The sequence below is a fragment of the Chiloscyllium plagiosum genome, chromosome 19 (genome assembly GCF_004010195.1).
Source record: "Chiloscyllium plagiosum isolate BGI_BamShark_2017 chromosome 19, ASM401019v2, whole genome shotgun sequence".
Classification (NCBI taxonomy): Eukaryota; Metazoa; Chordata; class Chondrichthyes; order Orectolobiformes; family Hemiscylliidae; genus Chiloscyllium; species Chiloscyllium plagiosum.
The window spans coordinates 24,903,712-24,926,684 of record NC_057728.1 but is presented as its reverse complement, the minus strand read 5'-3'; the positions used below and the strand labels follow the sequence as shown (position 1 = coordinate 24,926,684).

The 22,973-nt window shown below is 39.7% G+C and overlaps 1 protein-coding gene across 4 annotated transcripts in view; it reads right to left on the bottom strand.

Moving 5' to 3' along the window:
• The window catches only part of LOC122559598 (cystine/glutamate transporter-like), a 77,710-nt gene extending 58,485 nt beyond the window's left edge, over nucleotides 1-19,225 (bottom strand). For 2 of the 4 annotated variants that reach the window (XR_006314478.1, XM_043709354.1), the window contains exons 1-4: nucleotides 18,872-19,225; nucleotides 15,167-15,293; nucleotides 6,380-6,495; nucleotides 4,351-4,476 (exon numbers count right to left, since the gene is read on the bottom strand). Coding sequence is in view for 3 of the 4 variants with exons in the window: in XM_043709354.1 (XP_043565289.1) it covers nucleotides 4,351-4,476; nucleotides 6,380-6,495; nucleotides 15,167-15,293; nucleotides 18,872-19,091 (589 nt within the window). In the remaining variant the exon portion in view is untranslated. Of the gene's footprint in view, nucleotides 1-4,350; nucleotides 4,477-6,379; nucleotides 6,496-13,234; nucleotides 13,370-15,166; nucleotides 15,294-18,871 lie in introns of those variants that run through there. The other 2 variants (XM_043709355.1, XM_043709358.1) reach the window with 2 other exon arrangements.
• Between the last annotated feature and the right edge of the window lie 3,748 nt (nucleotides 19,226-22,973).

Genomic DNA, 22,973 nt, shown 5'->3' with positions numbered 1-22,973 from the left:
ACAATGGTCAATGGTGAAAAAGGAAATTAAGGAATGGACCAGATCCAGTCACACAAGAGGTAAAGATAATTTGGCAAAATTGAGCTGGTTCAATGAGTAGAGAAATTAAAATTGGAATACAGCTTAAAAAGATCCAAATATCTTCCTCAAGTTCAGTTAAAAGTTAGAAGAGAAATTTGCAAATTAAACGTTATAGAACAATGGTCAATGGTGAAAAAGGAAATTAAGGAATGGACCAGATCCAGTCACACAAGAAGTAAAGATAATTTGGCAAAATTGAGCTGGTTCAATGAGTAGAGAAATTAAAATTGGAATACAGCTTAAAAAGATCCAAATATCTTCCTGCTCTGCTTTAACCTGCTGTCTGTGCTATTTTGTTTCATTATTTTATATACAGACATTAGTTGTCACAATTGTGGAATCAGATCTTTAACCTTAATAATCTTGAGACACTTTTTTAACATGAATACTCAGTCAAACCAGATCACATGCTTCTCTATGATTATATGATTCTTTATTATTGAATTCATAATTAATTAATTAATTCACCATACTTCACAATTCCACCATGACTACAGCCTGTTACAGTTATTTTAAGTGCAGTGACTTCTTCAGAGCAGTTCTGATGAAATGGTAACTCTGTTTTCTTTCTACAAATACAGTCGAACCTTGATTATTCCAACAAGACGGGTGGGGAGTATTTTGTTCAGATAATTGATTGTTTGGATAACTGGAAACAGTGGTAATTTATGAGTACCGATTATCCAAACATTACTCAGTTATTCAGCAATGCATGCCATAATGCCATTTAACCAATAACTGATCTATTGTAAATAAGTGGTAATTTGAGTGCCTCCAGTTATCAAATCTTTCTCGGTTATCTGGCAATGCACGCCATAATGCCATTTAACTGATAACTGAATACTGAGTTGCCTTCTGTTGTTTTTATGAGACCTTGAGATCTTGTTTGGATAATCCAAAATTTGGATAATTGATGTTTGGCTAATTGATGTACTGTCCTGCCAGGCCCACTGCGTTTCTCCAGTAATTTCTGTTCTTGTGTGTTTCAAAGTGCCAGCATTTGCAGTCCTTTGTTTTATTTTAGTGCTACCTTCCATGCATACTGACACTAACCAACAATATATCAAAAGGCTCATAATGCATACTGTCGATGACATGAACCCCAGAAAATACTGTTACAGTACTGTGTAGGATGGGTTAGAATTGTTGATCATATTTGACAGCTGCATGACCTTGAATAAGTCATCGCAATGGACAACTCACATTCCTGTCCATGCCGAAGATGACATAATCAACTTGCTTTTCTGTACTTGTTGTTTTTTACACTGTATAACACAGAGGGTTTTGTTCTGAGTTATTGAACTTCACCTCAGACTGGAATTGCAAACAGTGCCAAAGCGAACCTCAGCCTCCAGACCAGCCATCAATTGAGGGATCTCCATGGACAGAAGGGTGTGAGGCTCATTGCTTTCTTTCTTTTCCATTTTTTAAATCATTACTTAATAAACTTGCATATTTAAGCAAATTGCTGTTGTCGAGTCTTCTTTTACTTCTTAGATACATTTTGTGATCTAAGTCAAGTACAAAATACATTGTGTTCCAATTACCTCAATAACCAAGGTGATGTGGTCAGCTTTACCCCTTCAATCACTTCATTCTGAACACAAAAAGCAGGACAAATCCAACCCAGCCAGTTACTGGGCCATCAATATTCTCTCGGTCATTGGTAAAGTGTTAGAACGTGTCATCAATAGTGCTATTTTTCAGCTCTTGCTGAGTAACTACCTCCTCACTGACCCTCTCACTGTGAGGTCAGATGGCTGCATTTGACCAAATGTGACATCAAAGGGCCCAAGCGAAACAGAAATCAATGGGTAATAGGAGGAAGACTCTCCACTGGTTGGGATCATACTTGGCATGTAGGAAGATGATTGTGGTTGTCGAAGATCACTCATTTTAGTTCCAGGACATCTCTGCAGGAGTTCCTTAGGATAGTGTCCAACCACCATCAGCTGCTTCATCACTGACCTCTCCTTGATTGCAAAATCTGAAATGGAGATGTTTGCTGATGGTTGCATAATTTTCAGCACCCTTCATGATTCCTCAGATACTGAAGCAGTCCATGTTCAAATGCAGCAAGGCATGAAGAATATCCAGGCTTGGACTGAAAATTCCTCAGTAACATGAATGCCACATAAATGCCAGGTGATGACAAATCACTGTATCTCCCATCATCAACATCCTGGAGGTTGACCAAAAACTGAGCTAGACTAGTCTTTTAAGTACTGGAAATGTGTTGCTGGAAAAGCGCAGCAGGTCAGGCAGCATCCAGGGAACAGGAGAATCGACATTTCGGGCATAAGCCCTTCTTCAGGAATGAAGAAGGGCTTATGCCTGAAGAAGGGCTTATGCCCGAAACGTCGATTCTCCTGTTCCCTGGATGCTGCCTGACCTGCTGCGCTTTTCCAGCAACACATTTCCAGCTCTGATCTCCAGCATCTGCAGACCTCACTTTCTCCTCTAGTCTTTTAAGTATATTGGCTACAACAGATGGAACACTGTAGCGAGTTACTCACTGCCTGATTCCCCAAAGCTTGTCCATCATTTACAAGGCACAAGACAGGAGTGTGATAGAATATTCCCTCCTTGCCTGCCTCCAACAACACTCAAGAGGGAGAACACCAACCAGAACAAAGAGCGCACTTGATTGGTACCACATTTACAAACATCCAGTCCCTCCACAACTGATGTTCAGAAGTGGTGTTGTGTACCATCTACAAGATGCACAGCAGAAATTCACCCAGGTTCCTGAGACAAGACCTTCCAATTATCCACTCACCACTTCCATCTATAAGGACAAGGACAATATATACATGGAAACACCATTGCTTCCACATCACTCACCATGCTGATATGAAATATATTGCTGTTCCTTCACTGTTGCTGAGTAAAAATCCTGGAATTCCATTTTTACAAAATTGTTTGTCTATCTGCAATAATTCAAGAATGCACCAACCATCACATTCTAAAGGGCAATGAGGGTTGCACAATAAATGCTGACCCAGCCTGCAATGCCCACATGCCATGAGTAAATTAAAAAGAAAGCGACCACACCAATGTGTCACAGACTCTTAGACATGGATGAATAGGTTGCAATTAAGCCTGCCTCACAAAACATCCCTGCTGAGCCACGTTTTTTGAATTCATTTATATCAAAGCTACCAACAGCCAAGATATTCAGGTACATGGATTGTGTGAATCTGCATTCCAACATAATGATTCTATGATTCTCTATAAAACAATTACATAAAGGTTATATGCCCAATATAAGCCCAATAATGCAGAAATTCAATCAAGCCACGCAGAGAAAATATGGAGAGAAAAAATTGGTAAGGTTAAGAGACAATATGAAGAAAGATTGGTAATTAACAAAAAGTGTAGTAATTAAGAATAAACTCAAAATGAAAGAAAAGCTGACAGATTCGTAGATTGTTAAATAGATGTCAGATTAAATTAATTGCTGAGAAGTGCATCATGGTACATCTTAGTGAGGTATAATGAGGACAGTTTATATCCTGTAAGTAGTAATGTATTAGTAGAAGATACTTTAGATACTGATAAATATTTGTCGTAAAGCTAATAGGATAAACTGAAAATGGTGTAAATAAAAATCGTGTCATAAAATACTTCTTGTAACTAAGGATTTGGAATACATGCCCAAAGGGATAATACTAATCCTATATAAAAGATTGAATAGACCAAATATAAAATAGTGTGTCCAGATTTGGTTGCTTTCTTTTGGAATATTGTTAAAGAAAGGATAGAGAACAGATATAAAAAGATAAACATAGATATGAGAAACTTTAGTTATGAAAAAAACTAAAGAAATTGGAGACTTTTTTTATGGAAACAAAGTAATTTAAGAGGAGATCTGATAGAGGTGTCCAACATAATGAAACATTTTGCTAAATTGGGAAATGCTATTTCTAATAATCAATAGGCAGTAACTAATGGATTTAATTTTAATGTCGCCAAATGAACAAAAGAGTTTTGGAGATTTTATTTCTGCAGAGGTTTGTTTGGTCATGCAATGTCCTACACAAAACAGTCATGGAAACAAATTGTACAGTAACTTTTAAGAGAAAATGTGAATATTGTTGAAATAAAACAAGTTAATTAAAGAATTGTGAAACAAATAAGTGAATGTGAGAAGTTGTTGACAGCTGTTTCAGAGATCTAGTACACATATGATGACATCCTTTGTGTTGTATGTGTATGACTTGGAAAAGATTCTCAAAATCAAATAAACTATTTTTGGATATTTCATACCTTCAGACAAGGCCATCATCCCTGGAACAATGATTAATCCTATTGCCAGCAGTTTAAAAATTGTGAGAATGATCTGAATGCGGGCAGTCCAATTCACACTGCAGGAATTTATATACACCACCAAAGCTGCAGGAAGGAGAAACACAGAACAAGATCTTTGTCATGAAACAAAACCAACAGTAGTTTTAAAATACCATAATTAAGAACTCAAAAGTACTAAGCAGATCTGCAATTTTACCAGCATTGGGAAAAGTGATGGGAGGTCTTGCTCACAGAATGGACCGTCTGTGGTCAGGCCTTGTTGCTGTCATTATTGGGAATTCACCCAGGTGATGTACAATTGTTTTAGAACTACACATTCTAGACCTAACCAGAAAGAAAGCTCTTTCTGACACACTAAAATTCAGAAAAGAATTTTCAACAAAATAAGGAGGGAGAAATTACAAATTGTCAGAGAGCTAGCTAAAAATACAAAACAGGTAGCGAGAATTTCTATGAGTATTGAAAAAAAGAAAAAGTAAAATAAAAGTGAACATTGCTCTTCAAGAGATAGACTGTGGGAAATTAATAATGAGAAATAAGAAAATTGTGATGAATGCATTGGCAAGCATTTTTTGCCGATCTTCAAAGTAGAAGACACAAATAACATCACAAAAATTCTTGGAAATCAAGAAGTAAAGGGAAGGAGGATTTGGGTCTTATTGTTAACCAAAAATGCTGTAGTCATATAAGATCAGATTGGAGGCTAGGAGGCATGCAGCAAGTAACTCACATTCTGAGTGCCCAAAGCCTGTCCACAATCGATAAGACATGTTAGGAGAGCGAAGTAATACTGCTTAGATGAGTGCAACTCCAATAACACTTAAGAGGCTTGACGCCATCCAGCACAAAGCAGCTGCTTGATTAGCATTACAACAACCCATATCGACTCCCTCCACCACAGACATTCAGTAGCAGCAGTGTACACAAGGTATTATAGGCACCACAAAAATTCACCATAGATCCTTAGACAAAACCTTCCAAACCCATAACCACTTCTATTTAGAAACACAAAGGTAACAGATACATGGGAACACTGCCACCTGCAACTTCCCCTCCAAGCTGCCCACCATATTGACTTGGAAAATATCACTGCTCTTTCAATGTCGCTGGGTCAAAATCTTGGAAATTTCTCTCTGACAGCATTGTGGGACTATCTACAGCAGGACTTGAGCAGTTCAAGGATGCAGCTCGCCACCCCTTCTCAAGGGCTTCTAGGGATAGGGGGAATAGGATCAATAGACAAGGTATTTTCCTTAGGTTGGGGGAGTCTTGAACTAGAGGGCATAGGTTTAGGGTGAGAGGGGAAAGATATAAAAGGAACCTAAGGGGCAACATATTCTCACAGAGGGTGGTGCGTATATGGAATGAGCTGCCAGAGGAAGTGATGGAGGCTGGTACAATTTCAGCATTTAAAAGGCATTTGGTTGGGTATATGAATAGGAAGTGTTTCGAGGGAAGTGGGGCATGTGTTGCCAAATGGGACTAGATTAGATTGGGATATCTGGTCGGCATGGACAAGTTGGACTGAAGGATCAATTTCTGTGCTGTACATCGCTATGACTCTAATAAATGCTGTGCCAGCCAGCGACACCCATGAATTAATTTAAAAAAAGAAGAGAGACAAAGGTGTGTAGACTGGAAAGGGTTGAGGCCACAATGGTTCACTCAGGAGCTTATCAAATGATGGAGCAGGCTTAAGGGACTGGATGGACTACTCATGCTTCTAAGTTGAAAATAAATAAATGAAAAACAAAGGATATTTATACTTTAGTTGGTACTTTCTGTAGCTCTTAGCAATAGTTAAATGTGATCATAATGAACCTACCAAATCCAAGCAGTATACCCTGCAGTTAAAATCTGCTCAACCATGCAACTCAAATTACAGTATTTACATACCTAAAAACATGAGAAATTTCAGACCCAAATGCTAACCTTATGTAACACAGATCATATTTCTGTGACTGACAGGTATACCAATGTTACTTACAGACTCCTGCAGCTGTGAGAAGTTTTACTGCCAAAACTGGAGCTTGGCAAGGGGCAAAGAACGGCTCAATAATGTAGCGTCCAAACGACAAGCCAACAACAGCAGTGATTGCTGGTCTGCTCAAAATAAAGGGGACATTTTATTGTGGAGCAGAATGTAAACGTTGTATGGAATTTATGTGTGTTTATGAGAGAAGTGGAGAACGAACACTCCTTTTTCAATTGCATAACTTTACATTTCATTTCTCTTTATAACTATACAAAACATCATCCAAAATTTTGGAGATTAAACACCAAAACAAAAATATATTGCGAATTCCAACTCAGTCCTTTCAAAAAATTGAGGTTTGTGAACACCTTTCTTAGAATGTAATTTTTATCTCTTTCTACACATCTATATACACAACAAACTTCACAACAACTTGTATGTTTAGAGGTTGTGCAATAAGTTATGGGAAACTTCATATTGTTATTGACCAGACCAGCTCCCCTCAAGTTATATTAAGAAGGTAGCCTAGACCCTAATATTTCTTATTTTAAATGTAAATATCAGGTGCTGTGTGGTAGATGCAGTTTGATTAGTCAAACTACTCGATGTTAGGCAAAATACAATTTATTCCAACACAGTAATTAAAATACAGCAAAAGAAAGAAGAACTTGGAATAACTTAACTACATTAGAAAACTTAACAGAATAATAGATACAGTAGCTCCTACTAATTAACTGTTTCAGTATAATAATATCCCATACACAACAACAAATTCAGAAAATAGATTGTCTCATATTCAGTTCTCCAGTGCAGGAGCAAAGAACATCAAAAGATAATTCTGAGAGAGAGAGTGTAGCAGCTGGGAGAGACTCACTGCTTTCCAACCTTGCTGAGACCCCCAGAATAACTGCTGCTGAAAATACTATAAATCCTAGTTCTATAAGAGCTCAACTATACCTATTCAGGCTACTTCTATTATTCCAACTTTTAAAAATCTGCTCAACATTGACCCAGCTGAGTAAAGCCTGGTGCAATAGGTTTCTAAGAGTAACTGCAAGCACTGTTTATTTTGTCATGATTTGTCCTCATGTTTTTTTTAAGAATGGCAAAGGAATAGTGAATTTGGAGAGTTCCTTCTTCAGGTTTCATTTTTATTACACTCCATAAATAAGCATTGAAAACTGAAGCTGGCTGACATTCTTGCTTTGATTAGGTTGTGGAAAAGCATTATCAGTGTTTTGATCAGTTTGAAGACAACATGTGAGGGCTGCTTGCAGTATGCCAGTGATTACAGTCAATAGTGGATTCCCAGGGTCTCTCAGCAGTTGAAAGTGTGGTGCTGGAAAGGCACAGCAGGTCAGGCAGTATTCGTGATGAAGGGCTTATGCCTGAAATGTCAACTTTCCTGCTCTTCGGATGCTGCCTGACCTGCTATGCTTTTCCAGCACCACACACTCTCGACTCTAATCTCCAGCATCTGCAGTCCTCACTTTCACTCTGTCTCAGCAGTGGTGCACACAGAAATTGACAGTGAGTTCTGAAGCCCCCTCCAAAAAGACCTAGTTGCCTGCAGTCATGTACTTCCTGCAGCAGGGACAATCACCACTGCTCTTAATGGCTTTCCCTCAGGTCATTCCAATGTGCTACAAAGCACAGTTCAGCCAGCTCTCAATCTGTAATTCACAGATGCAGCAAATACATCACCAAAGCTCTCTTTGCCAGAGCCAATCATTACATCGCTTTCCTTATGCATGCCAACATTCACAACAAGAGAGCTCAAGATTTTCTGCATCATTGGTTTCATCCATCTGCAGGAATGACAAACTGCCTACACATAACCATTGCGTAATCTGAATAGTTCACACTGGCCTGGATCGTTCACTCCCAGGTCAGAAACAGAGAGATGAGACAATCCACAACTCCACAAATCTGACCCGAGAAACAGAGCTGCCTAGGCGTCGGGCCCACTGACCATGGAACAATGGATGTAGGCTGCCTGCTGTGGATGTGGTTTAACTGAAATCCTGCCTGTGAACTGGCACTGTCTGAAAGAGTAACAAAAATATAAGAATAAAACAAAAAACCAACTCTCCAGCCCTCATTCCCCCACACACCACCACTCTCCAACACATTCCATGCTCCATCAATGCCAATTCATATACTCTACCCAACTCCATCTCACATTCCCTCTGTGCTAGATTATACTCATCTCCACAAACACATAACCGCCTCATAACCTCCACCTGCCCTGCATGGTTCTTTACCACCCTTATGGTAACCAACAGCTGCCCTGCACTCACCACCCTTTGCTCTTTCAACTATCATCTCAACTCATCCAACATAATGTCCACGATGGCACACCTCAGCACCCATGCAAAGATAATAAAATGAAAAGATTACATAAAGTTCTGAGTATATTAGCAAATCTCTCAACATAAAAAAAGTCATTAACACATTTCCACTTTCAATTCAGTGAAGCCTGATTAAAAATAAATATTTCATTCAAGTACAGCAAGCATTGGAAATCATAATCACACATCAGAGTCCATAACCATTTGTAGCTGTCAATCACTCTGTGAAAATGATGGCACCACATTGTGATGATGGTTCCTTAAGAAATCAACCGTAGAGCACTAGTCATGCAGTGTAAATCTGCTGTCTTATGTTAACAGGCAAAGTTAAGTATAATGCAATTGCTTTAGTGCTCCATAATTTATTTCAAAGTTTACAAAGTGTAGGCTTGACAGTTCTTTGACAATTTGACACTCCCAACTGGCATTGCATGGTCTGGAATAATAGCCTGCAAGGCCATAAGAAGGGCGTTGACTTTCTTCATTTCACCTGGATAAGTATGACAATCTTCTCTCTGCTTCCTCAAACCCATTCTATCTCTACACCACCTCCCACTGAGCTTCATGTTGCTTCCAACATCTTCCCACACCTGCTCACACCCCCACCGAACTCCTAAAACACTAACCTCACATAATCTCTGTGCTGCCATGGGCACCTCACCACCGTCCATTCATCTGCATCAGGACCAAAGATTCTGCTACTCACTTTCATAGGTTATTGCCAAATAGTTGGAAAACATAGAAGGCCGATGTCAATATCATTATTTTTGCAAGGTTTGTGAAGGTTTGTAGCTCAGGTTGAGGTTTAGGATGTAGGCTTGCTCACTGAGCTGTAGGTTTGATATCCAGACGTTTCATCGCCTGGCTAGGTAACATCATCAGTGGCAACCTCCAAGTGAAGTGAAGCTGTTTTCTCCTGCATTCTATTTATATCTTTCTCCTGGATGGGGTTCCCGGGGTTTACGGTGATGTCATTTCCTGTTCGTTTTCTGAGGGGTTGATAGATGGCATCTAGATCTATGCTTTTGTTTATGGGGTTGTGATTGGAGTGCCAGGCCTCTAGGAATTCTCTGGCATGTCTTTGCTTAGCCTGTCCCAGGATAGATGTGTTGTTCCAGAGAATTCCTAGAGGCCTGGCACTCCACCCACAACACCATATACAAACACATAGATCTAGGTACCATCTATCAACCTCTCAGAAAACAAACAGGAAATGACATCACCGCAAACCCCAGAAACCCCATCCAGGACAAACATATAAATAGAAAGCAGGAGACAACAGCTTCGTTTCACTTGGAGGTTGCCACCGATGATGTTACCGGGCCAGGTAATGAAACGTCTGGATATCAAACCTACAGCTCAGCAAGCAAACCTACACCCTAAACCCCCCCTCAATATCATTAGCGAGAATCTGGCAAACAGACTGGGAGCAGCCACTTGCAGGTAAGTCTACATTTGGAATGTGGGAGTCTTTTAAAAGTCGCATAGTGAGAATTCAGGGCCAGCATGTTCATCTTAGAATGAAAGGCATGGGCAGCAAGTGCAGTAAAGCCTTGGATATTAAGGATATCGGGAGTTTGATGAAGAAAAAGAAGGAAACATATGTCAGGTGCAGTCCATGAAAACAGGGGAAGCCCTTGAAATGTATACAGAGTGTAGGGAGTTGCTTAAAAATGAAATTAGAGGGCAAAGAATGGTCATGAAATATCATTGGCAGATGAGATGAATGAAAAGCTTTTTGTAAGTATACTAAGAGTAAGAGGGGAAATAGTGAGATCTAACAGAGACTAAAGGGGTAGCCTGTGCGTGGAGTCAGATGATGTGGGTTAGGTCTTAAATGAATATATTTCATTTGTATTCACAGAGGAGAAAAACATTGTAGTCAAGGATTTCAGTTAGCATGATGAGGTTCCAGAACATGTTAAGATTAATAGGGAGAGATTTTAGATGTTTTAGAGGCCATAAAGGTGCATAAATCCCCAGGGCCTGAAGAGATGTATCCCAGGCCGCTATGGGAGGCAAGGGAAGAGATTGCTGGAGGCCTGGTGGAAATATATAATACTTTGCTGGCCGCAGGTGAACTGCCAGACCACTGAGGATAGCTATTGTGGTTTCTTTGTTCAAGAAAGGCAGCAGGGATCGGCCAGGTAATTGCAGATATCAGTGGTACAGAAATTATTGGAAAGAATTCTGAAGGACGGAATTAATCAATACTTGAAAGGCAGGGATTAGTCAAGGATAGTCAATGCAGGTTTGTTAGAGTGACATCTTTATGACTAATTTAATTGATTTTTTTGAAAAGGTCACCAAATAAATTAAGTAGAGTAGGTAGGTGATGTGGTTTACATGGACCAGAAAGGCATTTGACAATGTCCTCGATGGAAGGCGGGTCCAAAAGGCTCGAGTCCGTGGGATCCAAGGCATGTAGGCAACCTGGATCCAAACTTGACTTACAAATAGGAGGCCAAGTGGGATAGTGTGGAGATGATTTTTGATTGGAAGCCTGTGATCCTTGCTGTTGTTATGTACATTGACAGCTTGGATGTGTATGGAGAAGGTATAATTACTAAGTTTGTAGATGACTTGAAAATTGGTGGCGCTGTTGATAGGTCACAGGCTACAGTCTGATATTGATCAGCTGGTAAATTGGGCAGGAAAATGGCAAATGGAATTTAATCCAGATTAGTATGATGTGATGCATTTTGGGAGGTCTAATAATGGAAGGACATAAACAGTAAATGGTAGGTCCCTAGGGAGTACTGAGGAACAAAGGGACCTTGGTGTACAAGTCTATAGGTCCATGGAGGTGTCAGCACAGGTGGACTGGATGCTGAAGAATGCATACAGGTTGCTTGCCTTCATTCGCCAAGGCATAGAACATTGGAAAAAGGAAATCTTGTTATAACTTGGTAAAATATTGATTAGGCTACAAATGGAATATTGTGTGTAGTTCTGGTAACCATGCTATTGGAAGGGTGTGTTTATTCCAGAGAGGGTGCAGAGGAGATTCACCAGGATTGTTTTCCTTGGAGTAGAGGAAGCTGGCAGGGTATCTGATTGAGGTGTACAAAATTATGAGAAGTATAGACAGAGTATATAATGAGAATTTCTTCTCCATGTCAGGCATGGCTTAGACTCCAGGGCATATGTTTAAGGTAAGGAGTAAGTAGTTTAGAGGGATCTGAGAAAAAGATTTTCACCCAGAGGGTGGCACCTTCAAAACTCACAACCATTTCCGTCTAGAAGGACGAGAGAAGTAGATGCATGGAAATGCCACCACCAGCAAGATCCCCTCCAAGCCACTCACCAGCCTGACTTGGAATAAATCTCTGTTCCTTCAGTGTTGTTGGGGCAAAATCCTGGAACTCCCTCCCTAACAATATTGAGGGTCTATTTACTATTACCTTCCCGTGGGTAACTAGGAATGGGCGATAATTGTTGGCCTAGATAGTAACATCCACATCCTTTTAGTGACTTTAAAAAAATGTACTGTAGAAATTCAAGAAGATGGTTTACCACCATTTTCTCAAGGCTAATTAAGGATGGACCTTAAATGCTTCCATAGAGTCATAGAGATGTACGCCATGGAAACAGACCCTTTGGTTCAATTCATCTGTGCTCACAAGATATCCTAACCTAACCTAGTCCCATTTGCCAGCACTTGACCCATATTCCTCTAAACCCTTCCTATTCATATATCCATCATGAATGAATTTTAAAAATGCCATGACAATTGGACTTAAAAGAATATTTGTGTGCTGTGATCTCCACATGGTCTCACAAAATATAATTTATGCATATTCTATTTCTGCTTGGACTTAATTGGCTAGTTCATGTATTTGGGTCCATGATTCAAGCACCACATAAAACTTTGTAAGAATTGTTTTAATGCAACAGCACTGTTTAAAGCCAAATTGTACATCTCTTGAAGGTGCTGCGTATTTGTGCTGCAGCAGAACAATATTAGGCCTTCAGCAAAGAATGACAATAGAATGGCCTAGAGTCATTAATGCAGGAGGTGGCCTGGAGTAGAGTTTCTCTTCCCTCAGGAGATAGTGTGAAAAGTTAGCATGTTCTCTGCTCCTAAATCTTATGTTGTGATGGTCAGTAACACCAGTCTAGCATTGAGTTTGAATGCTTTTAGTAATGTTTAACAATCTTACACCAGCAATCATAGTTAGTCAATACATTCTTTCATTCCAAATCCTGCCAATTTGGCTTACTCACTGCTCCTTTCACCATATTTGCTTCACTCACTTAACAATCTATATCAAAAAGAATCAAACCTGACATTTATGCGCTTCACTCATCGTCACATACTTAGCACTTCTGCAAGTTGCCCATTCAGGTCTCACAGCTGGCACCTGCAGACAGCTATTCAACAATGGTATGCACATCACCCAAACACTTTGAAACATGCCCACTGATATACGTCAGTTCCTTTTGGAGGACAACATTGCCAATATAAATAGTTGCAGAAATAAACATAGGAGGGGTAGCTTTGGTGCGTGCTGACCTTATTGAAAGAAATTGTGCTGGAGATAATGGAGTGGCCATCACCAATGCAGTGGCCAACAGTAGTGCTGAAGTCATCAAGGATGATTGTATGGTCCTGCCTCAATCCAATGGAATGTCTGTTTTAATATAGAAGCTGCAAATGTTGTTAGCATCTTATTCATGTTTCCTTCTATACTTGAACCCTCACTCCAACACTGCTCTTTCACATTTCTGTTTGCAGATATCCAAGATATCCAGCCAATGGACCATGAGGCTAAAGGCCTAGAGGGAGAAACACTCTAACTTCAACCCCCACTCATATCGACAAGCTAAAATACTGACACTGCTCATACTTAGCAGAGTTGTGTTGGGTCAAAATCAACACAGGGTGAATCGCGGACACCATGGTATGACATGGGAAAATTTAGCAACTGCTTCAGTTTTTTGGAAGATCTAATTGCACCCAGAATCCTCTGTAGAGGACTTGGATGAGGACTTTAATGGGATGATGTACAGAAAACTCCTGATCGGTATTCACACAGAAATGGTTAGTGCATTGACAATAGGTACCCAGGAGGATTACCAAAGTTAAGGATGTTGGTAAGGTTTTGGTAAACTGTTGGTAAGATTGAAATTTACAGAATACTGAGAGGCCTGGATAGAGTCAACATGGAGAATATGTTTCCACCAGCAGGAGAGACTAGAACTAGAGGGCAAAGCCTCACAGTTGAGGGATGACCCTTTAGAACTCATTACCACAGAAGGCTGTGGGGTCCAAGTCATTGAGTGTATTTAGGACAGAGATAAATAGGTTCTTGATTAGCAAGGGGGTCAAGGGTTACAGGGAGAGGGCAGGAAGTTAGGGTTAAGAAACATATCAGTCATGATTGAATGGCAGACTCGATGGGCTGAATGACCTAATTCTGCACCTCTATCTAATGGTCTTATAAGGAACATGGAGGAGTTGGCACTGACTTGACACACAGTTTTCTGAAGTCTGGAGCCCATGTTTTGCAGTGGGTAAGTGGTCACCAACTGCGTGTGAATATGTGTGGATCCAGCCATGACACAACATCATACAGCCAATATCTCAGTTTCCACTGCAACATAAGTAGAGGCTACTTAATATCTCAGTGTGGCAGTGGCAGATCAGACTGATGCTATGAAATCTCCACCTGTTGCCATGCAAGTTCTGACTGCTGCCATTACTTGTTCGCACACAGTCGGAAGTCACACAACACCAGGTTATAGTCCAACAGGTTTATTTGAAATCACAAACTTTCAGAGCTCTGCTTCTTTATCAGGAACCGTTAATGTGACTTCTAACTTTGTACACCCCATGTCCTCAACATCATGGCTACTTGTTCTCAAAAGGTTTGGGAGATCTTACATCAGTGCAGCAATTTATACTGGAGATGGACACATTTGTAATTTGTTTGTTCATTGTTGTGTAAGGTTAATGGGCTCTTTATTCAAAGAGAATTAATTACATTTAATTCTCACTTGAAAGAGACAAGCAGGCACAGCTCAGATTTGTGAGGATTGCCAGTTTCCCCAAGGTGCACTTATTGTAAAAGAGATTGCTTTCTAAGTGCCACATGTCAACTCTGACCTATATCAGAACTGAAAGGGATTGCACTCTGTTAATGCCCAGCTGTGTGTGACCATAGGCAGCAAATCATTTAGGTTAATGTCTGAACTCCTCACAGCATTCGTGAAGCCTTCATTTGACTACTGTTGACATATGTAGCAAAAGAATGCAGTTAGCATGGTCATGGAAATGAATAAGCAGCATGAAGTTAGCCTGGTGCCTTTAGCTGGCTGTCTGCATTAATGTATTAAGTGGGTCAACTGTGCATTGTAATCTCTTTTCCCATTTTCAGTTTAGCCTCCTAAGAATTTCATTTGGTAGAAAGTACCGAATTATTAGCATTCCACAAAGGTATCTCACCTGATTACGATGATTTCACACCACAATCGAACAAATGCTGGAAGTGGTCCCAAAGTCTCCAGAAGATAGATATAGTGTCCACCAGATTTCTTAATGCTTGTTCCAAGTTCTGCGTAGGATAGAGCTCCTGGTGCATAGTAAATAGAAAATATATCAGCAGATATCACATTCTACAACAAACTTACAATTTGTTATTGAATATAATTATTTTCCCCACATTTTTCTCTTTCAATTCCTTAAAAGTTCCACGCACATTTTATTTTCTGATATCTGAAGATGTGTTTGCCTTTTTTTGAGTCTCTAAATTCCTCAGTGGGAGGTGAAGAACAGGCTGTTCTCTGACTCTTCCCCTGATAGGAAATGCTTCCTTTTTAACTGTCTCCCTCTCCTAATAACTCTGGATCAAACTATATTGTGCATAATGAGGGGAATTGGGTGTCCCCTCACTCTACTGCACTTACCTCGCTCTAAAGCAATTCAACTTAATTTATCGCAAACCTTTAAATGATGACCGCACACGAAAACAGATGTGGGAATAATAGATGTTTTTTCATGCAATGTCACCCAGTGAAAATGTATTGGTGCACTGTGCTAGACCATATGTCTTTGTATCAGTTAAAGATCTCCAGGACAAGAGCTGAATATCAGGCTCCTTCCCTTTCTGGGGAACTGGCTGACATAACTGACAATTAAGCATGCCTGTGCCTTCCTGGTTCTCAGGATATGAACCATTAAATGGTTATATTGAGAGATACTGACAGGAGGAGGTTGTTCAATCAGATCAAGATTGATATTTGACCACATTTTTTCTACTGGTCTTTAACCCATATCAAATAATATCTTTGGGTTAGAATTTAGAATTAGAATCCCTACAGAGTGGAAAAGGCCCTTCGGCCCAACAAGTCCACACCGACTCTCCGAAGAGTTACCCACCCAGACCCACCCCCCTACCCTATATTTACCCCTGACTAATTCACCTAGCCTACACATCCCTGAAGAGTGTGAGCAATTTAGCATGGCCAATTCACCTAACCTGCACATCTTTGGATTGTGGGAGGAAACCGGAGCACCCAGAGGAAACCCAATAGACACGGGGTGAATGTGCAAACTCCACACAGACAGTCACCCAAGGCTGGAATAGAGCATGGATCTGATGCTGTGAGGCAGCAGTGCTAACCACTGAGCCACTGTGCCACTACTAGCAATCTCAGTTTTAAAATTAACAATTGTTAACAGCATCAATTGATGTTTGCAGTCGAACCAGCCTTTGCATATAGAAGTGTTTCCTAATTTTACTCCTGAAAGATCTGGCTCTGAGGTCTGGGTTACACCTGCTCATCCTGGGCTCCTCAATCATATAAGTTCCCTATAATAGCTGAAAAATTCAGATAAAATTATCTCTTAACCTTTTGGTAAGGGAACTCAATTTGTACTTGTGTAATGTTATCCTAAGCCAATTCTTGGTAACCAATCTCATTAATCTAAATTGCACTTTTTTCATGATCATTCCATTCATCCAAATATATGGTGCTCAGAATGGCTTACAGGTGTGGTCTAACCAGGGTTTTAGAAAGCTGAAATATGACTTATGTTCAAGTTCTCTCAATAAAAAAAATCTATCATTACACTTGCCTTTATTTTACCTTCTGTACCTGTTCATGACATTTAATAGTCTATGTACATGGATTTTCAAGTCTCAGTGGATAGTTCACTGTTTCCAGTTTTTCACAATTAAAAGGTATTCTGTCCTATCCTTCTATCCAAAGTGTTTGGCCTTAGTTTGCCCATGTTGAATTCCATTTCACCATTGCTGGCCACTTTATCTATTCATCCATTTTTATAATTTTATATTTCCAGCCAAATACAGCTGCTTGTGGAATTTTGTTATATAAAGTCAGTTATAACCTGCTCATTAACTGAGTCAGTGAGTCAGTCGCTGAACCTGGTTAATAATTTACCTTCAATTTCATAGCTTCAACTTCAGTGAACAATCTCTTATAAATACCTTCTGAAACCCCATTTAAATAAGATCCATTCCCTGTCTGTAATTTTAGTCAACTCTGAAAAAAATCAGGCAGGACTCCCTTTTCTAAATCCATGCTGGCTCTTTCTGATCAGCTGAGCAGTTTCAAAAGATTACTTACTCTACCTTTAATTATGAACTTCTGTAATTTCTTGACAATTGTTCCCATTTTTTAGGTATGGCAGTGAGAGTTCACGAGTTACTTGCTCCCAGTCTCATTAAGGCAAAGGCAGAAAATTTGCAGGTACAATTAGGGGAACTTGATGGGTACAGGAAAACACTGGTGAATGCACACATTCAGGTGCTTGGTGTGCATTGGCAAGGCTGCCAGACATCCTTTTGTCACTGAGAAGAACAACAGAGCAGTTCGGCTTCAAGGAGCATGAGTGCATTGCACATAGCTTGTCCTTTCCTTAGCCACTGCTCCATCTCTCTGTTAAATGACCAACTCAAAGGCACAGCCACCGCTACCCCGATAACTGCTGCAGCCTTTGTGCGAACAGATAACCAAATCCTCTGCCCATCGTTGTGAGAATGCAGCAACACTCCCTGTTAATTCCAGGAATTCTCCACAGTCCCTTCAAATGAAAGCTGCAGTATTTATAGAGATCTACTAAAGCAGAAATTCTTCAGAAGTCACCTTACTTGGAACCTGGATGCCTAGCCTTTACAGGAGTGCCAGCACCAGCCCATCTTGCAGCTGAATATTTTATTTTTAATGAGTCAAATGAAAATTTGTTGAATGGACTTGCATTATCTACATGTTGCAAATAGGCATATTAGTCAATGGGGTAAAAACAATGACTGCAGATGCTGGAAACCAGATTCTAGATCAGTGGTGCTGGAAGAGCACAGCAATTCAGGCAGCATCCGAAAAGCTTCGAAATCGACGTTTCGGGCAAAAGCCCTTCATCAGGAAAAAGCTTTTTCCTGATGAAGGGCTTTTGCCCGAAACGTCGATTTCGAAGCTTTTCGGATGCTGCCTGAATTGCTGTGCTCTTCCAGCACCACTGATCCAGAATATTAGTCAATGGGGCTGTGTGATATCATGAAAGGACACATTTGGTGATTTTCAGTACTCACAGGGGATGAGTTCCCATTTCCAGCTGGTTTGCTATGTGGGTTACATATTCAGCAGCAACTTCAAGAGGCATTAATCTCAGGAGGGGTTCTGATCTGAATCTCATGTTCCAATACTTTAAACATTTTGTTGAAACCCATTTCATAAATTGTAATTTCTATCTTCAATACATTTTAAAATATTTGAAATCTTCCTCAGATACACATCATAACACAGTGTGGTCTTCAGCTATTGTTCATGTTAGGTTTCAAATGATTTCAAAGGTTGTATGCCAGTGACAATGGAGCAAATAAACAATATTCTTGCCTATATTTAGTACTTTTGATAACCACCTCTGAATGGTTCATGGATACATGTGGAAACATTTGCTTTAAAATATTGATCTTGAAATATGAACACACAAGTGGTGAATGTGTTTGGACAATGAAGTGGATGAACACTTTAAATAAGATTTGGAAGAAATAAATTAAATATGAACAATTTGTGAAGAGCGTAACTTTAAGCCATTGGGACTGCATCACATTTGCTCTAAGTCAGTGCTATGGAACAGAGATGTCAGTCTGCTGTATCTCCACAAACATTAAGAAAAATATGCACTTACCAAACATTGAGAGTATTCCGCAAGCCAACCAGATCACCAGGGATGTACCGACATTGCCAGAATTCATCAGAACTCCTTTAGGTGAAATAAATATACCGCTGCCTATTATTGTACCAATTAAAAATGACACAGATCTCAACAAGCTAACCTTCTTTCTCAAAAACACAGCTTGCTCCTTAGACTCAGTTATAATCTTAACACTTTCTGAAGAACTTCCCATGATTTTAAAGATAAATCACTTCAGAAGGTGAGTTGGTGAAATTTGAAAAAGAAATCTTTTAACCTTCCTACTGTGAAGTATCTTCTTGAATAAAATATCTTTTCTTTGCAGAGAACAAAACCTTCGGTCCCTCCACTCTGTCAACTGAAAGAAATGGTAAACGTGAAGCTCATTTAAATCAGCTGCAGTTTGGCAAGAATTCCCAAAAAGACAAAAAAAATGGTGGAATGAAGCCAACAACTTTCCAAAAGAAAACTAAACGAATAAGAATTAATTTTTGCAATAAGGTTTGACAGCTATAGCACAGAAACTCATGTAATACACAAATAGCAAGTAAAAATTAACCAGGTGAACCTTTTACCACTTACTCAAAAGGAATGCAAAATAATAACAGAAACGTTACGCTGTCATTAATAACATTTAAGCTAGAGTGTTCCAATACTGAGACCAACTCCCAGCTTTCTTTCTTTTTCTGTTGTTCTGTGATACTCAGCTGAAACATGGACAACAGCAGTACATCACACTTGTGACTACTTAGCCATTTCTTTAAGATAACATTTGTTCTCCTTTCAAAAGTATGTTAATAAAAAGAAGTTAAAAATCACACAACACCAGGTTATAGTCCAACAGGTTTAATTGGAAGCACTAGCTTTCGGAGCTCCTTCATCAAGTGGTCTATGACCTGTGTTGTGTGATGTTTAACTTTGTACACACCAGTCCAGACCGGTATCTCCATATCATAATAAAAAAATAAGACTTGCATTCATACAGCACTTTCCATGACCTTTGTACATGCCAATGTCCTTTTGAAGTGGAGTCATAGTTGGGATGTAACCTAATGGGAAACACAGCAACTAAGTTGTGCACAGCAGATTCCTACAACCAGCAATGTGATAATGGCCAGATAATCTGTTTCTGTGATATTCATTGAGGGATAAACAGAGGACAAGGCACCAGCAATATTCCCTCTAAACTGCGTCACTGCTTCTGTTTGCAGCCACTCCAAGGTTCCATGCACCACTGATGTTATGTATTACCCCATCTTGTATTTTGAATAATTTCACTTGCAAACCTGTAGTCTTTTGCCACCACTTGGCTATTTTAGGAATATTTGACATTTCATCCCCTTTCTAGGTGACATCCTTGGTGCTGTAGAGCCTCCTGTGAAGTGCTGCTGAACTGTTTCAGTTGGAATTTATTTGGTTTCGTTCCTGCTACTTCCAGTTGCCAGTTCTGGTTGTTCATTGCAGTGGTCGGTGTAGTGGGTCTAAGTCAATGTGTTTATTGATGGATCCATGGGTGAACGCCATGCTTCTGGAAATTCTCTGGCTGTCCTCAGTTTGGCTTGTCTTCTTATTGGAGAAAGTGAGGACTGTAGATGCTGGAGATCAGAGCTGAAAATATGTTGCTGGAAAAGCGCAGCAGGTCATGCAGCATCCAAGGAGCAGGAGAATCGACGTTTCGGGCATGAGCAAGATATTTTATTCAAGAAGATACTTAACAGAAGGAAGGTTAAAAGATTTCTTTTTCAAATTTCACCAACTCACCTTCTGAAATGATTTATCTTTAAAATCATGGGAAGTTCTTCAGAAAGTGTTAAGATTATAACTGAGTCTAAGGAGCAAGCTGTGTTTTTGAGAAAGAAGGTTAGCTTGTTGAGATCTGTGTCATTTTTAATTGGTACAATAATAGGCAGCGGTATATTTATTTCACCTAAAGGAGTTCTGATGAATTCTGGCAATGTCGGTACATCCTTGGTGATCTGGTTGGCTTGCGGAATACTCTCAATGTTTGGTAAGTGCATATTTTTCTTAATGTTTGTGGAGATACAGCAGACTGACATCTCTGTTCCATAGCACTGACTTAGAGCAAATGTGATGCAGTCCCAATGGCTTAAAGTTATGCTCTTCACAAATTGTTCATATTTAATTTATTTCTTCCAAATCTTAATTAAAGTGTTCATCCACTTCATTGTCCAAACACATTCACCACTTGTGTGTTCATATTTCAAGATCAATATTTTAAAGCAAAGGTTTCCACATGTATCCATGAACCATTCAGAGGTGGTTATCAAAAGTACTAAATATAGGCAAGAATATTGTTTATTCGCTCCATTGTCACTGGCATACAACCTTTGAAATCATTTGAAACCTAACATGAACAAATGTCCTACTCAAATTTGTGGTCATTGTTGTCTGTGTGTATAGACCCTAGGGATAGCTGGTCGTGGCATTTTGTCACCAGTGGTGTTCATAATGTGGATCGCTAGTTGTCTGCCTATTTGGCCTATATAGCGTTTTGTGCAGTCTCTTGTACATCATGCTTGTTCTGCACATGTTGAGTATTGAGTCTTTTGTTCTGGTGAGTTGTACTCTGAGCGTGGCTGTCGGTTTATGTCCTGTCATAAATCTAAGTGGTTAGAGGAGTCTGGCTGTCAGTTCTGAGACTTTTTTATATAAGATAGTGTGGCTAGTGTATTAGGTCATGGCATGTACTTGTCACATTGTTCGTCTGCTGGAATCTGCACTTGAAGCTGCTTCTGCTATTATGCAACGGTGCTGTTTACCTCAATTGACAGAATCTTAGCCAGAAAGATAGCCTCCTAGACAAACAGATGGGATGACATGATGGGAAACCAATCAACAAGGACTACACACCCACACTACTGGACCTGTGCTTGACGATGCACTTCACATTCAACAGCCAGATGTATGAAAAATCTATGGGTTCACCCATCTCCAGGCTCGTAGCAGAAGCAACATCATCTGCAGATGCCTGGCCTCTAGGTTACATTGCATGTAGTCATCATTTTTGATGTTTCTGTTGATGCTACCCAATAAATAGCTGATTTGACCCTGAGTTTATGTTTCTTGATTCACATATTTTTTGGTTAGCTTCTGGAGAAGTTTCTCTTTCATCATTCAGGTCTGATTATTCTGAATCAAGCCAACAGAACATCATTATCTAGTGAGATGTCATCTGTAATAGGCCATTGCGTCTGTATTGTTGGTTATGCTTACTGTATCGTAATGGGCCATTCTTGGATCACTTACTAAGCAAGCTTCAGTAACTCTTTGTCTTTGTTGGTCCCATCTCTAAGTTAACTCAGTTTTAAGTGATGAATCTTTATACCTAAATCTTTGCTTCTGTATATCTCCTGTATTGACAACTGAAGAGAGGGCATTTACGAGAACTATTTCTCTTTCTGCTTCTCTTCTGTGTATTTCAGGGTGACATTGTAAGTTTGAGGTTTCAAGAGAAACTTCTGTAATCTTGCTGGAGGTTTACACAGGATTTTCTTGTAAATTTGTTTCAGTGGACAATGATTGCTCTTAATTATGCACTTGCCCCCAAATAGATATGTGTAAAATTCTCTTTCAATGCACACATAACTGATCTCAACTGATATTAGAGTTTTGGATGTCAACACTATAGCTCCACTATTATACCAAAGCTGCTCTGTGTTCTTTGTGAAGCAAAGTAATAGATTCAATTCTTTGCAAAGTAATAGGTTCAAATCTTTCATAATAATAACAAACTTGTCTCCTTCCATGAGACTTGTCTTAAGATTGTTGAATCTTCTTTTGTATGACTCTGATCACTCATCATCTTCTGCATTAGCCAGCTGTCAAAGTTTTGCAGTCTGTCTGGCCAAATTGGAAGTGTAGTGGACAGTGAAGAGGGTTACCTCAGATTACAACAGGATCTGGACCAGATGGGCTAATGGGCTGAGAAGTGACAGATGGAATTTAATTCAGATAAATGCGAAGTGCTGCATTTTGGGAAAGCAAATCTTAGCAGGACTTATACACTTAATGGCAAGGTCCTAGGGAGTGTTGCTGAACAAAGAGACCTTGGAGTGCAGGTTCATAGCTCCTTGAA